The sequence below is a fragment of the Fusarium graminearum genome, chromosome 2 (assembly GCF_000240135.3).
Source record: "Fusarium graminearum PH-1 chromosome 2, whole genome shotgun sequence".
Taxonomy (NCBI): Eukaryota; Fungi; Ascomycota; class Sordariomycetes; order Hypocreales; family Nectriaceae; genus Fusarium; species Fusarium graminearum.
The window spans coordinates 6,653,144-6,668,927 of record NC_026475.1 but is presented as its reverse complement, the minus strand read 5'-3'; the positions used below and the strand labels follow the sequence as shown (position 1 = coordinate 6,668,927).

The window sequence follows — 15,784 nt, the reverse complement described above, 5'->3', positions numbered from 1 at the left end:
TGGGCTCGTATTTACCCTGGCGCGTGAGCTGTTCTAGACCATTTTGGCCGTATTGATTCTATTTTTATGCTTGGCCTGGTCATGGAATCACGCTAGAAAGGACGGTGTCGCGCGGGAGGTCGGGTTCACCAGAACGGAATCAATCTACGGGCAATTAAAGCAGATTGGTTTTCATGCTTAATCCATATTTAGGTACAGAGTTTGTAGGGAGTAGATGAATTTGAAACACGTCATTACCGGTTCAGTAGGCCTGGCTTGTCCATGTGCTGTCATGTCTTCGTGTAGCTACCAAGGTAACCATGGATCCAAAGAGGCTAAGGGATCTTCCTTGGCTATCGATTGTCCACGCGATGCTGTCCGATTATTGGCTGGAAGTCCCGGATCCTCCGATATCCATCCTCGCCAATTTTCTCGATTATCCACATGAGACGCGTACCTTGACCTACCCTACTGCGCTCAACATCTTCATCAATCAGGCCTTCAAGCTGTATGGCCTAATCATTGGAACGCTCATAATTATACCAAGAGTTTGGGCTCATATATCATAATGCCAATAGTGATGTTTGAGTACCAGAATTGTATATCAGTGGAAAGCGTGATCAATTGTGAGGTTGCGTAGTCATTTGAATGCATTTCATCAAAAATGAACAAGTTAATTAGGTCAAAGAGCACTCTCATCATCAACCTGGTTCAAAACAAGAAATCCATATAGAAAATAAGAAAACCTATTTCACCTTCTTATTATTCTATTTATACAAAACACTCAACATCTCGACACTAGACAAAGAGCACAACTTCAATATTTGGACAGGAACTGATAAGAGACAATGAGATAAGATTAGATTAGACAATCTTATCGATAAAATGTTAAAGGACTGTGCCTACTGGCGTCGAAACTCGGGCTATTCAAGACCGAACACGAAAGCCGAGGTACAGTCCAGCCGCTTCGTTACCTACTGTTTCAAGTTTGATTGTCATTGATTCTCCGCATGCAGAAGCAGCACATGGTCAGATGACTTGGATTATGAAAATGAATGCTGCCCCTGCAAACCTTAACATCGGTGCCCCCAAAGTCAATTCAAGATGAGTATTGGTGGAATATTTCACTTCCTCGACCACCAAGAGGCAAACGACTCATGGGTGTTCAGGCAAATATTGGGGTACATAATTAAATCAATACAAGAAGATGATATTTCCAGTAGCGACGCTCATGAATTCACATCTCTAGACAAGAACATTTGACTCGCCCCGACTCATCATGAAATTCTCTGCCATTGCTTGTGCTGCCCTGAGCATCTTTGGAGGTGTTCAGGCTGCGAAATCTCCCTTCTTCATCCTGACAGGAGACTCGACTGTTGCTACAGGCGGAGGCTGGGGTGATGCACTCCTCAACGGAACCAAGAAGCCCGGAGGTGGAATCAACCTTGCAAAGAACGGCGCTACCACCGTTTCTTTCAGAGACCTGGGCTTGTGGGATGCTGCGCTAGATAACGTCAAGACTCAAAAGGCTAAGCACGAAGCTATCGTGACAATTCAATTCGGCCATAATGATCAAAAGACTCTCACTCTGGAACAATACTCGGACAACCTTTCCACTATGATCGGTGAGGTCAAGGCAGCAGGTGGAACTGCGGTAAGTTAAAACTTCGATATCCCAGCCTCATGACTGACGTTTGTAGATTATTATCACATCACTCACCCGCCGCACTTTCAAAGACGGAAAAGTGGTCGAGAATCTTAGCAAAGAGCGAGATGCCGCCATTGGCGTCGCGAACAAGGCTGGAGTCAAATATCTGGACCTCAACACCGCAAGCACCAAGTATGTTAATGCTATTGGCCAAGAGAACGCGGATAAATACAACGAGATTGAGGGAGATCGGACACACCTCAACATGTCAGGCAAGATTGTATTTGGAAGGATGGTGGCTGATATGTTGGTTCAAAAGAGGCCTGATCTGGCTCGGTACATCAAGAGCAACAAGAAGCTGAGCCAGCTTATCAGGGATGGAGTCTTTACAACTGGGCAAGAATAGTCACGACACCGTTAAACCTATGTTACATTAAGAGCGAAGATGAGCTTATTTGGTAATGTGGTGCTTGGTATTTGAAATCAAAATATTGTCGCTACGTAAGATCAGTTGTGTCACCCCCCGATTACATATCAGAGTAGGTGTAGCAAAGAGGACCAGTCAGAGTATCCATATAATCCTTCACAACGGGCTCACTCTCAGCAAGCTCCATAACAGGCATCGTATCAGTAATCGTGGCAGGAATGGTTGTTTGGCTGACTCGGAAGCCGGTGTAGTCGGATAGACGAGTGTCATTGCGTCCTTGCCACTTTGGTAATTGTTAGTAAAAGTACAACTCCAAATGGAATAGAAGAAAAGCCTACCTTGGCCCAAACACGGTCGACATTGGCATGGTGGAGGAAGAAGAGAGGCTCGTTGGGAGAAGTAGCTGGGCCCATGTCACCAAAGATGATACTGTGGACTGGCAATTTGTTAGCATAAACATAAGAATTGAGGGAGAGAGAACATACTCTGAGCGTGGGGGAGACCCTCAAGCATACCGGACATGTCTGCGTAATTGTCGAAACCGTAGATGGTGTTCATGACCTTGGAGTTGTAGGCGTCAATTTGCATATCGCCGAGGATCTGGTCACCATTCTCGTCTCTGCCCAATCCACCGTTGAACTCGCGAGTGAAGCAGTGTAGACGGTCACCAGGAGTGTTCATGTCAGGCCATCCCATAGCCAGAGTCAAGTTGGTGTTGGCAAAAGGTCCATCGACAACACAGCGCTGAAAGCCAGGGACATCGCTATCAGTGCGCTGGCCGTCACCACCGAAACCTGTCTTGGCGTCGAATAGAGGCGAGTTCTTCATGTCTTTCTTATCGGCGTCGATGGTCCAGTCCCAGTAAGGCTGAACACCCTTGTAATCACATTCGGTCTTGAGCAGATCTTCATGGAGCTGGACAAACCAACGGTGCCAGGGAAGGAAGTTGGCGACGAAGTGAATTTCGGTGTTGAGAGAGAAGTGGGTGTATACAAGGTCGTCCATACGGGATGTGACGGCGTTGATGTGGCTGTATCTCTCTTTGGGGAGGTTACGGACGCAGACGGCAGCGCGAAGGTATTCAGCCTTCTCAGCGCCGGTAAGTTCGCGCCATTCTTTGCGGACGACGGGATCTTTGCAGGCGCTGTTGGCGCGAGCGAGAGGGCTGGCGAAGGATGTAGCGGCCAAAGCCAGAGTGAAGAGAGTCTGGGGGAGCATTTTAACGAACGTGTTTATAACGAATGTATTAATAATGTCTTAACGAGTGACGTGGTATTAAACCTGATAGCGATAGGTATCGAGGGATGAGTAGAAGAGATCTAGAAGAGTGCGATACCAGCTGTCTTATGTACGATGCGTTCGATGGGCTACATGGATCAATCTCCCTATTATCACTTCCAGGGAGCTAAAAGTCTAGGCTAGAGTGATACCGCTGGGACACGAGACGAAGAATTGTCCATTCAGACTTATACCAAGGGTTAATTAGTGGATCTACACCGGCTTCTTAGCTGTTAAGTCTATCAATACGAGCTTGGGGATGCCTGTCAAACCGGCTGTCTCCTCCTTCTAGAAGCCAAGGACGAAAAAAACTCTTAGCTTTTCCAACGGTCCCGTAAGATCCCTGATGGATATTCTTTTAATAACTTGAAAGACTGGGGCGCGCAGTGATTTCTTGAGACGCCCAGCCGGATGTCGGACTATATCGAGACTAGCCAGGGGCCCACGGGCCAAGGATCATGAACTGCGACATCACTGGCGTGGGGTTAGCAAATACCAAGCTGTCACTCGGTCATCTTGAAATCACCGGAACTTACCCTCTGCCACTTGAATTCCTCATCCAATTTTGTGATAAGGAACCCGGAAGTTGATCCGCAGCATCTGATACTATTAAATATACTAAAGTGTAGATCATCCCCGGTTCTCCTCAGTCTCAACAGTACAATGGCAGATCAAAGAAGGCTTCCACAAATGCTTTGTCGATGTGACGCTTAAGCTTCTCCGGATCAGAATCGGATGTTACATAAGAGAATTTAGATTTCGAAGGGAACGAAGTGGATAGGGCTTTTCGTGTAACTGACCCGTTCGGCTGGAAACTTGTCTTCCGTCTTTTGTCCGCCTAAATAAACCCCTTGTTTGGGCCGAGGCCATTTCAACGTCTTTTGGTACGAGGACAGGGTTATTGTCGCCAGGCCGAGTGTGACCGATTTGATCTGAGAAGAACAAGTCGCTATGTAGGACTCGTAGGCAATGATTAAAACACCACCATGATGATTTCATTAAAATGTGAAGGGTAAGTATTACCAGTCAGATCTTCACATGTTTTCTCAGCCTGTAACCGATTTATTTTCAGAGGGATGTCGCCGTTGCGTCGAGATTTTAGGCGTAGCAGTTGCCAATAACTTGATAATCTCCTTTAACACTGTAAATAGGTTAGGCATCCTTCTCAGCTCGTCAGTGGACATCGTGTTTGCCAAATACTGAGCCGTTCCCGTTAGGAGCATTGCGTCTAGTGCATTGCCTACCAACTTATAGGAAAGCATCTGCAAAGAGATATGGATGCAACTGACTTTTGGGGTCGATGGACTCCATTTTTATAGATACGCTGGCTCGCTAGATGTTTGTGCCGGGCGAAATCTTCGTTGTTCTCGATCACTTCTCACTTATTCTAGATTAGTATGTAGTTGGTGATGAGGACTATCGATACTCTAAGGGATGCTGAAGCCTACCAGAATGGATATTGATAGAAAAATCTTCAAGGTATCTCTACAATACTTACTTCAAAGCTGGCAGCAATGCTTTGGAAGTGTATGTTACGATCGGCCTGACTGCTAGATAGCCTAGCTAAGAATCAACACTATCATGGACACTGCAATCCAATACGCACGATGACAAGAATTTATCCGATAATATAATTTATTTTTTTATAACTATAAGCCAGAGCCCTATTCTTCTTAATATCTTTAAAATTCTTAATAAAAGATCTATCTAGATTAAAAACTTAAAATATTAAAATAAGGTTTTCCTAATAGCCAACTTTTTTTTAAAAAAAATATATATATTACAAATAAAAGAAGCATCTCCTGGGCTACATATACAGTAGGTATTTCTTCCTCCTGCAATATAACATCAAGCAACTTTAAAGTGCCTACTTAATCCACTAAGTTAAGTGTAAGCAAAAGCACTTACTGTCAGTTAATCCCTAGTCCATCGCTCCATATAGCTAACCGATGTCATAGGTATTATATAATAATACAGCCTCAATAAAAAAGCCTATACAGTTATATCCCTAGCTATCTAGAAGACTATTTCTTTACTAAAGAAGGCATAAACCAGGTTATCTTACTTAGTAACTACAGTAAGGATCTAAAGTAGCTAAGGCATAAGGTAAGGTGCCTCCGAGAGGGGCCATATGACGATAACTACAGCCTCATCAGGTTAATTGCCTTCAGCTACAAGGTCCTCTTGCTCTTCGTAAGGCGCTTTCGATCTAAGAAGCTAGGCCGGATAGTGCCAGAGCTTGAGAAGGAGCTTGCGAGCCTGAGGGACCTTGAAAAGAGGCTTACAGGAGGGCTTGACGTCCATAAAGACGAAGTCGCCTTCCTCCACGCAGTATCCGACAATATTATAATTAATTTATATGTCTGATATTGCCTCAACGATACCATGCCCTTGTTTGTGCATGAAGTGTAAAAGATGCATATTGTTGCGGCAAGGGGTAAGTAGCGATGCCAGAGCAACATGAGGCTTACTTGAACCCAACATCTATCCAGTGGTGCTACTGTGAATGTGATGAGTGGTTTTTCAGTTCAAGCTAAACCTGTGTTTTATGATAGTGTAATTATCGTGCTTCAAATGAGTCCACCCTCATGCTTCCCTTGTCTTCTGACCACAATGGAGGGAACTTGAAGGGAAATGGGAGCTGATCAAAGCCATCTCAATAAACCAGGAATACTCAACAACACCGAAGTTATTCAGATTGGAGGTCCTCTTCGATTAATGCTACCTGGCTGGTGTTTGGATGATTTATTTGAATCTTACAGATGCAGCTACATCGCCGGAGACAGATAAAGTTACTCATAGAAAAGGATCAATAAATATTTTATAAGACACAGTATAAGACCACTACAGGTTCTGGCCAAACATATAAGGGATGGCGTACCAAGTCGATGACCGGCAGTCCAAAAATAAATTACCAGGCCGATGGCCAGAGATGTCAAGAAATGAAATTACCAGGCAGATCTCCAGAAGTCAACTCCACTCTTTTGAACATTCTCACGTGTTTGTAGGACACTTCCGGTAATGTTTCTCGTCACTTCCTTGATGACACAACCCTTTGTGTCACGCTGGCCGGAGTAGATGTCCAAAAGCCACTGAAAAGCCGCCTCATAGCTATTGTCGGCTTCCTGGTAGTGCCCGCCGATAGTATTCCTTTCGAAGTGAATGTCGGCCCCCACGGCACAATATCTGTTGACTACAGCATCGGTATCAGCTATAGGTGTGACCTCGTCGTGGATAGCTTGGTAAATAAACAAAGGCCATCTGGGGGTACCGTTATATCCCAGAAGGCCCTCTTGGTTAAGAAGAGCTACAATCTTCGGGTCGCTGAGAATGTCAGTCCCCTTCTGGAAGTACTTGTTGATATCAATTCCATAAAAGGCGACGCCAGCTTCGTTGATGGTAAAACCCTCAGCAGCGAGAAAGCCAGTCTTGTTGTACTGGCCATCATCGTTGAGTTTGGATATAAGGTACTTGCGGACGTCAGGATATTGGCTTGTAAGACCCAACAACATATTTGGCACCAGACCGGCTCCAGGTTTGCCATTGACATCGTACAGGAGTGAAGTGATATTGGCCAACGGGGCTCCCAACGCAGCACCGATAACGGGTCCTGTTATCAGCTCTGGTGCATACTGTACCGCAAGTTCTGATGCCCATTCGGTGGCAAACGCACCGCCAGAGTAGCCCCAAAGGGCAACACTGGGCGTGTTGGTCATGTTGAGGCCCAGACCAAGCGATAGAACAGCGCGAATTGAGTCCAAAGTAGCGTACCCAGAGATGACACCAGCGCTAAAAGCAGCCAAGGGTCCCTCGTAATCTGGAACAGAAACGAAGAGCCCTTGACCTAGAGCAGCTTCATAGTAGATGGAAGAAAAATTGCTCGCGGTGTACATAGTGTTACTAGGGCTGGCATCGACGTCGGGAGAGTCATAGGCAACTTGGATTGACATTAGCGCGCTTTGTTGGTACTTTTGGTGCGCAAGACTTTCAGGACCCAGCTCGGGGATCAAAAGAGTGGTGACGGCCCAAGCGGGCTTGAAATGACTATCGGTCGTACGGTAGAGGATGTTGTAAGAAGCAGAGCAATTGCTGGTGACGCTGGTCAAGTTTCCAGGCGCAGGTCGCACTCTCAAGACTGTTCCAGGCTCGGTATTCTCAAATCCAGGAGGTGCAGTATACCACGGGTCTTTGCTGGGCGGAAGCGGTTCTGACGACAACGCAGCTTGAGCGGCGCCAACCAAGCCCAACCAGAAGCCCAGAAGAAACAACAAACGATCGAGAGCCATACTGAGTGAGTGAACGAATGAATGACTTGAACTGTCAATAGCTCTTTGGGACTCACACTACGAAACGCGGCGCATCGTTTTATTTAGTAATGTTGTTTGAACCTTGATGTTGTTGTGCCAGGGGTGAAGGGGTCCAAGACCTCAGCACGTACAGAGTACATCAATCCTCAATGCGCTAGAGTGAAATGAGTCATTTTGAGCCATAGGAGCGCACAAACTTACAGGGGGCTCCTAACCATCACCAAGTCTTACAAGAATTAGAACTGTAATCAAATGAGGAAGGGCTAAGGACGTATACACTACAAACTTTACTTTATACATAGTAAAGTGAAGCTCGCTTTATCAAAGAATTCTAGATTGAGTCCTGGGTTCTTTAAGTGTAGTTACGTATAATTGGAACAGCCGATTTATTGTCCCCATGTCCATGTCAGGCCCCTGGCCCTTTCATCAGGCCCTCCATTCTACACATCACAGCTGGTTCGTTTCGAGATTTTGCTTTTTACTAGGTCCACCAGCGAGGCCTGAGAAAAGTAAGGCTTCATCTGTCTTGTATTGCTCTTTCACTTACTTGTCTGGACCTCTAGTCTTTGTACATCAAGCGGTTCATTTTCACGGCCTTCGCAATAGTTCTAATCGGACCGAAAGTCGGACGGAATCTTTTCCAGCACCAGCGACAATGCGATAGGTATCGGATCGCAGGTAGAAGGCTTCCAGACTTTCAACATATTTTATTGCCTTTCAACCTTGCTTGCCGTTTGTACGTATTCTGCGCTGATCATCATTTCAACCACCAAGGCTAGCCCTGCCTTTCTGGTGCGATATGCCTCTCCTGTCATTGTCCTTCCATTGGGGAAACTATTACAAGAGTCAGATGGACTTAGCAGCAATGCAGTCCATCGTGGCTTCATTCTGGGGCTCACGGCACAGATTATAATACAATACTGCAACTTCTTGGGCCTCGAAACGTTGGATGCCAACGACCTGGCAAGGAAAACCGTATTCCGAGCCTCTGATCGTACGGTGTACGAGTGGTTTGTGTCCTATTCAACTCGCGAGGGACTGGAACGCCATCACAAGCAAAGGATCTTTGTGACCACCCCCGGTTTACCAGCATGACAAAGGATGAGAACTAACTCGCACTTGGTTTATACTTCGTCAGTCACTTATTGCGTGGCAATATCTTCTTCTAGATATCGTTTACACGACCACCATGAGAACGCCAAAGGAAAATGCACAGAGGCTTTTCACTAAAGGAACAGAATACATGTACTTGGACGCCAATGCCGAGCAACGGACTGTTGATTTTATCGTTGGGGTTATTGCTTGGGAAATAACAGGTAGGGTATCAATCAATTTACCAAATCGTGTTTTGTCATATTCTCGGTCCTCCTTGGCTTTACGACTCCTCAACAATGGCCGCCGCTGTTTGGAAGCATTTTAGATGCATACACCATCACAGGTTTCTGGGGGTAAGTTCCGGTACTCTCCTCATCCACACACGTTTTCTGGCACAATATTAGCACAATATTAGCACAATATTAGCACAATATTAGCACAATATTAGCACATTCTGGCACCAGTACTTTCGCAGGGCTCTCACAACCATCAGTAGTTCCATCTGTCGATACTCTCTGCGGCTTCCACAGCCGTCTCGAACGTTACCTGAACCTCGCTCGTTCTTGGGATCAGCTATTGTGCACGTAGCTGTTGATTGGTTTTCTTTACCGTCGTCTTCAAAACCACCTGTACTGGCACTTGCTTTCTTCGGCTCCTTTATTGTCGGCATTGTTATTGAAGACACGATCCAAGATCTATGGCGCCGCATCACCATTGCCACAGAACACGACGGAGATGATGGAGTTTCTCTATGGTACAAGCTTTTAGGCTACATTTGGGTAGCGTTATGGTTCATGATGGTATCGCCCTGGTATTTGTTACCACAACAGTCGACTGCCCCCGGACGATACATGGTTTGTACCGGTGAGCTTTGTGAACACCATTGGCGTCGACACAGCCAAGATGTTGCTGCTCACCAGTGGGGTGATCTTGAGGGTTGCAGTCGGCATTGAGGTCTAAATACCTTTTAAGGGAGTAACGATATTGAGTTCGAATTTATTAAGATAGATACCATACATAGATATCTGGTAATACAGATGGTCATTGTCTCCATTATAAGAAGGCTGCATAATAATACTTTAACGAGAGTTTCGGCGATCTGATGGAGTAAGCACGTGGGGCTACATGTGGATTCATCTGGCGCTTTGTATATTAAATTATCTAAACCCGAGCATTATGTTATACCTCTTTTCGTCGTAGGTTGCTTCATGATACTGAGATACAAGAATGATCCCTTCCCTGACTTGTGGTGCCGCTGGAAACTGAAGGAATGAAGAACCGACATTTACAACAAACGTTGCATTTTCGCCATTGTGCCCTCCTAGATGTTTCGACTCAAGTCTGTAACGTATTGAGATGAACCAATGTGTGTCACTAAACTGAATCCTTGTCGAAAAACTTGAATACATGATGGAATGGCAAAAGTAGGTAAGAGATGCAAGGATAAGTGCTTGATCCGTCCGCTTATGCCAGCCAGACTAGACTAAGAATACGTCAAACTTTGAACAAGTTAAGGCGTATCGTGTCAGTGGGGGTTGTGTAAGGCCCAACAGTGCATTGTAAGCTAAGACTCTCAGTGCCTCAACTCCCTGTAAGTCTACAACATTTGTTGGCTCGGATTGCGAAACAAGGCTTCTATTTATTAATATAACTTGACAGCCAAGTATCTTCTGAGCTGTTCTAATAACACAGAGCTCTGATTTATCTTTGATTCTACAGACAAAAAAAAGCAAGCAACTTATTTCATCCTACAACCATCAAGATGAGCGCTTCATCCTCCGCCTTGCCACCCTTGGTACCAGCACTTTACAGATGGGAGTCAACTGGTCCTCGTCAGGTCCAACGCCGGTGTGTCGGTGCTGAGGCAATTGTTGGACTGGAAGAGAAGAACAGAAGATCTCTATACGATCTTTTCATCGCTACTTCTCTTCGGAATGTTGCACCAGCCTCAACAACGCTGACTTTGCGAAACCTCAAAGACATGTTCGAGCTGGCTTTGGTAGAGGGACGTTTCGAGCACCCCGAAAGTGCTTGTACAGTATCTTGGGATGATCAAGTAGCTGCCATCATCTCCTACGAATCACCAGAGAGCGACGAATCTGTTCGTGATTGGGCTAGGGGTTGCGTTCATGTACAACCTACCGCAAAGAGTGCTATTGACCTTTGGACGGAGATGGAGGAAGGAAGAGCGGCAGCCAAGGATAACACACCATCCAAGCCGATTGAGCTCTTCCTGCTTTCAGATGTCCCTACAGACTCGACACCAATCCCTCAAGGCGCGACCGTCGATATCTTGTTTCACAGCAATCATTTGTTCTGGGACGGAATCGGTTGTCGAAAGTTTATCGGGGACCTCTTTCGCCTCGTGGGCAATCACATTGGCCTTAGCGACAGCGCTGAGACGCACAAGATACAATGGGGCCAAGAGATCAAGAACCTGAGCCCTCCAGTCGTCGACTCGCTGAAGTTGGACGTAAGCACTCTTGGAACTGAGTTCGACGACAAGTGCACAGAATATACAAGTGCTCTTGTGGCTAATTATGTGAGTTGATATTCCGACTTCATCTCTCCCAGTACACACTAACCTTCTCATTACAGAAAAGCCGAGGTATGAAATTTCGACCAGGGCTCGCTTTGCCTCGTTGTGCTATTTACAAACTCAGTGCCGACGACTCCATTGCCATAATCAAGGCTGTGAAGACTCGCCTTGGCCCTGGCTATACCATCAGTCAACTGACCCAAGCTGCCATCATACTCGCTCTGCTGGACCATCTCAAGCCTACTGATCTTTCAGACGACGAATTCTTCTTATCACCAACATCAGTAGATGGTCGCAAGTGGCTGCGTGAGGATATAGCCAGCAAATACTACGCCATGTGTCAGACTGCTGCTGTTGTTCGCGTCGAGAATCTGAAGTCTATTGCAGTGAGCCACAAGGATGAAAAAGAGATTCAAGTCAAAGCTCTAGAGAAGGCTTGCAGGGATATCAAGAAATGTTACGATCAATGGCTTGGAAATCCGTTCCTGGAGGCTCTGGGCCTCAGAGTCCATAACTTCGAGGCCGGTTATTTGAACGCGTGAGTGAAACTAGTTGCTCTCTCATCGCATCAGCTAACACCGCTCTAGCAAACCAAATCCGTTCGAAGGGACAGAAGCAAACCCGGTATGGTTACCAAATCTCGTGAAATTACGTCCCTAAAATGCTAACAATCGTTCAACAGTTGTTCATCAGTGACGGTGTCAACGAACGCTTCATTCCGCGCGAAATCAAGCGAACTACAACAGGCGAGGACGTGTTGTCCGTTGAGAGCATAGACTTTGTTGTGAACCAGTCTTTGCCATATCTGTGAGTCCGATAAATGTATATCGCAGCTATAACTAACAAAATAACAAACAGGGCAATCCGACTGGACAGTTGGAGAGATGCTTCCACCCTCAACATCATCTATAATGATGCAAACTACAACGAGGAAGAGGTACAGACGTATTTGAAGAGTATTGTAGAGTTCATGTTGGCATTCAAACTGTAATTTGCTGTTTATTCTGAATGGTACATAGGTTTCTCGAGGAGCGATATTGTCAAGGCAACACTTTGGGGTGGACTTTGAGTTCGGTGGTACTCCAAGGACAGGAAGACATTACATATGAGCTAGAACTGGATGGGTAAATGTAGTTTGAATATAAATGTATTTGGAAATTTGATTAGAATTTACCTATTTACAATTCAATTTTTTACTTCCCAAACTATGACTTATGTGGCTTGATATTAGATCTTGGACAGGCCAGAGCCGAACTTCTATAATTACAACTGCCTCTAGTTTCCACCAGGCCATTTTTACATGCAATGAGCTTCGTTATATGTATCAGCGCTCGTAGTATCAGTTCTCAACAACACAAAAATAAGAGTGAGGAAGTCCCAGGTGAACAGTTTTCTAGGTTCAGAAAAGAGTATAGATACTAATTTGGTGAAGACACATAGTCAACAGAAACTTGCAGTTGACTTTCTATATGCTAAACTACAAGATGAAGCCCAGTCCGTCTTGATGGACAATCGCGATGTTCAACTGTGAGGTTAATGGTTTACATGTATCAAACACAATTGATTGTGCCCTTAAAGCTAACATGAGTGGCCTTCACAAGTAACCTACATGTCCAAAGCAGTTGATGTATGTAAATAATACTTAAGCTTATTCTAAGTAAAGACATATTATTAGTAATGCAGAGAAGACTTCCACAAGGAGTTAGTTTGATAGAATGGTCACAAGTGTACGGTCTGTTATTCGTCCCACAATACATTGCCTGAGATGAATAGTGTTTAAATTGACGAGCGTCTAAATAGGGTACAATTTATTTTACGTTCAGATGTCGCTACTATGACCTTCCATCCTTGCATACCAAAAATGGACTGAACAAAAGGAACAGGATTCGATGCCGATACAGTGAGTTATCCAGTAAGATATTGAGACAGTTTGTCAGATGCGCCTTACAAAGCCTTGAGAACCTTGACTCGAACTTCGCCAAGGTGTTCCTTCTTGCCTGGAATTGCCTTGGGGTAGCCAACAATACGGGCGTGAGTCATGTCAATGTCGGCCTTGGTGGTGTCATAAAGCTCAATGTCGTAAGCTCGCGCAATGCGAGAAAGGGCGAGGTACATCTCAGCAAAGGCCATACTATTGAAATGTTAGCAAGTGTTCTCCTCCAATCGGAGAGTGCCAATAGGCAAAAGGGAATCGACTTACGTGTATCCGATGCACTGTCTAGAACCCTGAGAGAAGTTGGTGATGTACTTCTTGAGAGGGATACCCTTCTGTTGTGCCTCGATCCATCGCTCAGGCTTGAACTTTTCGGGCTCGGGGAAATTCTTGGGATCGGTGTGCATGAAATAGGTGGACTGAGAAATGGGAGTCTGTGACAATTGTTAGTACGCATAGATATAGAGAGATAGAAAATAAACCTACTCCTTTAGGGATGACATGCTCCTTGTACTTCAAGTTCTCCTGAGTAGCCACACGTCCCGAGCGAGAAATGGGACCAAAAGCAAGACGGAATCCCTCATGGATGACACCGTTCAGGTAAGGGAGATTCTCTAGGGTAGCGAGAGAATACTGGCCGTCCTTGACAGGTGGGAGGCTGTTCAACTCCTCTCGGAGCTTTTTCAAACATTCTGGATGGGTCAAGAGGTATAATACGGTAATGGCCAGTGTCCTTGAAGTAGTCTCAGTACCAGCAAACAGGATAACGGTACCCTCATCGAGCATTCGCTCCACGGTTCGTTCATGAGAGGGGATGTGCGAGTCTGCAAGGGCACCGAAAAGGATGGATGACTTGGCCTCATGAGATTTGTTAGACAGGAACTCCTCACCACCGCGGTCCTGAATCTCATCTCGCATCTGGAGAAGATCACACACAGAAGGTGCGATCATGCGGATACAAGAGTAAGGGAGGCGCTTCAGAATGGTGACCAGACCAGGGAGGAAGCGTGCAAGATGGTAGATCTTGGTAAGACCCAAGAATCCGTCGCGAACGACAAAGTGGAAGTCGGGAAGACTGAGATAGTCGTTGTGCTTGCCATAGAATCGATTAGTGATGACATCGGCGGTCAAAGCACAAAAAGCACCATCAAGACTGAGGACCTGGTCGTCGTCCAGATGCTGTTGGAATCGAGTCAAAAGCTTGGTAACACGCTCATGGATGAAAGGCTCGAGGTTGGTGATGGTTCGCTTCGAGAAGTAAGGGTTCAGGTAGCCGCGACGAGAACGATGATGGTCATGATCGACAGTGGCGGCAGTGGCGGAGGGAACGTCAAAAGCACCGACAGTGGCGGGGTCCTTGTTGGTCTTGCGAGAACCAGCAGTATAGATGGTAGTGTAGTAGGATGAATCCCTGATGTGAACTTCGCGGGCGTTTACTCGGACGATGGGGCCTTGAGGATGTGATGGTCAGCGTTTGTGTTGTACAAGTTGGATCTCTGCACATCTTACCGTATTTATCGTGCATCTTGGAGATCTCCCAGAGATATTGGCCATCCCGGATGACTTCATGGTAGAACTCAAGGTAGGGTCCAATGGCAGCGAGCTTTGGTCCCGGGATCTTTCTCAGTGGGTGCAAGTACAGGTTGTAAAAGCAGGAAGAGAGGAAGTAGATAACAGTCGATGCTGCGAAAATCCCAGCAACATGGCTGACGGGGATGTTGAGCAAGCTCTTGATCCAATCTTGGTCAATCATCTTCTAAAGCTCAAGTCTTTGATAGACCTGTAAAAGAAACTGATGGTTGTGATGATAGAATATTGAGAAAACCTGTGATGATTGAGAGTACTATATAGTGTTGTTGTTGAGTAGAAGCCGCCAGATAGTTCCTTTGATCTCCCAACCCCGCCTCACGGACTCTGCCCTCACTCCGATGACGAAAAATGAAGCATTAGGTACCTTGTCTATCGCGTCTCTAGAGTGCTTTGCATGCGTTGTGGCCGTAAACGCTCACAACTCTGAAGTTGTCCTCAGTATCGCCGTGTCAGATAAGCTTCGCAAGAGTGTCCGGTCGGAAACTCACCAATCAACTCAGCAGGATGAACAAGGGGTCTGAAAGGCCTGGCAGGCCTGACAGGAGTGATAAAATGTGAGAAGAGATATGCCGATACAACCGTGTAACTTGTGAAACGGGGCATGGAATCCCATGGCAAGTTATGGGGTCAGCAGCAACTGAATTGCCTACGAGTCAAGAAGTGCATCCTTTCACCGGCGGCTTATCCGAAGTTGCTGCCGATCAGATACAGACATGCATGCAGAGTGGTACGACTGCGCGGAAGAATAAGAATCATCAGTGCGCCGCAATGTTAAAAACTGATGTGCGGAAGCAACATTAAGCTTTGGAGGCATGCCAGGGTCTTGTCTCGAAATATCTTTGTCTACCGAGACCCATGCATGGTCAAAAGTATGTACATGGATGGTCTTGCACAGAAGACAGCCTCGAGTGTTATGCAGACTGTCACGGCTGCAGTAAGTTGCCACAGACTCGAATCGATTATCATTGACCGTTCGGAAGCGCTCTGT

The 15,784-nt window shown here is 45.9% G+C and overlaps 6 protein-coding genes across 6 annotated transcripts; 3 read left to right on the top strand and 3 right to left on the bottom strand.

Annotated features, from left to right (window-relative positions):
- Positions 1 to 1,258: 1,258 nt before the first annotated feature.
- Positions 1,259 to 2,033, top strand: FGSG_03530 (uncharacterized protein; the record flags this gene model as incomplete). The annotated part of the gene is made up of 2 exons (XM_011323877.1): positions 1,259 to 1,633; positions 1,680 to 2,033. 2 exons carry the CDS (start codon positions 1,259 to 1,261, stop codon positions 2,031 to 2,033), a joined length of 729 nt encoding a protein of 242 aa, XP_011322179.1.
- A 75-nt stretch (positions 2,034 to 2,108) lies between these two features.
- On the bottom strand, positions 2,109 to 3,332 carry FGSG_03531 (uncharacterized protein). Its single transcript, XM_011323876.1, has 3 exons — positions 2,540 to 3,332; positions 2,393 to 2,490; positions 2,109 to 2,337 (listed from the first exon to the last, which is right to left on the bottom strand). The coding sequence occupies exons 1-3, from the start codon at positions 3,270 to 3,272 to the stop codon at positions 2,155 to 2,157; spliced, it is 1,014 nt and encodes a 337-aa protein (XP_011322178.1). The 5' UTR covers positions 3,273 to 3,332; the 3' UTR covers positions 2,109 to 2,154.
- A 2,948-nt stretch (positions 3,333 to 6,280) lies between these two features.
- Positions 6,281 to 7,618, bottom strand: FGSG_03532 (uncharacterized protein; the record flags this gene model as incomplete). Its single annotated transcript, XM_011323875.1, has 1 exon — positions 6,281 to 7,618. The coding sequence occupies one exon, from the start codon at positions 7,616 to 7,618 to the stop codon at positions 6,281 to 6,283; it is 1,338 nt and encodes a 445-aa protein (XP_011322177.1).
- A 1,210-nt stretch (positions 7,619 to 8,828) lies between these two features.
- FGSG_03533 (uncharacterized protein) lies at positions 8,829 to 9,687 on the top strand (the record flags this gene model as incomplete). Its single annotated transcript, XM_011323874.1, has 3 exons — positions 8,829 to 8,955; positions 9,078 to 9,087; positions 9,183 to 9,687. The coding sequence occupies 3 exons, from the start codon at positions 8,829 to 8,831 to the stop codon at positions 9,685 to 9,687; spliced, it is 642 nt and encodes a 213-aa protein (XP_011322176.1).
- An 809-nt stretch (positions 9,688 to 10,496) lies between these two features.
- On the top strand, positions 10,497 to 12,264 carry FGSG_03534 (uncharacterized protein; the record flags this gene model as incomplete). Its single annotated transcript, XM_011323873.1, has 5 exons — positions 10,497 to 11,207; positions 11,333 to 11,811; positions 11,861 to 11,897; positions 11,956 to 12,080; positions 12,132 to 12,264. 5 exons carry the CDS (start codon positions 10,497 to 10,499, stop codon positions 12,262 to 12,264), a joined length of 1,485 nt encoding a protein of 494 aa, XP_011322175.1.
- A 767-nt stretch (positions 12,265 to 13,031) lies between these two features.
- Positions 13,032 to 14,999, bottom strand: FGSG_03535 (trichodiene oxygenase). The gene is made up of 4 exons (XM_011323872.1): positions 14,716 to 14,999; positions 13,693 to 14,657; positions 13,474 to 13,640; positions 13,032 to 13,404 (listed from the first exon to the last, which is right to left on the bottom strand). The coding sequence occupies exons 1-4, from the start codon at positions 14,957 to 14,959 to the stop codon at positions 13,218 to 13,220; spliced, it is 1,563 nt and encodes a 520-aa protein (XP_011322174.1). The 5' UTR covers positions 14,960 to 14,999; the 3' UTR covers positions 13,032 to 13,217.
- Positions 15,000 to 15,784: the final 785 nt, after the last annotated feature.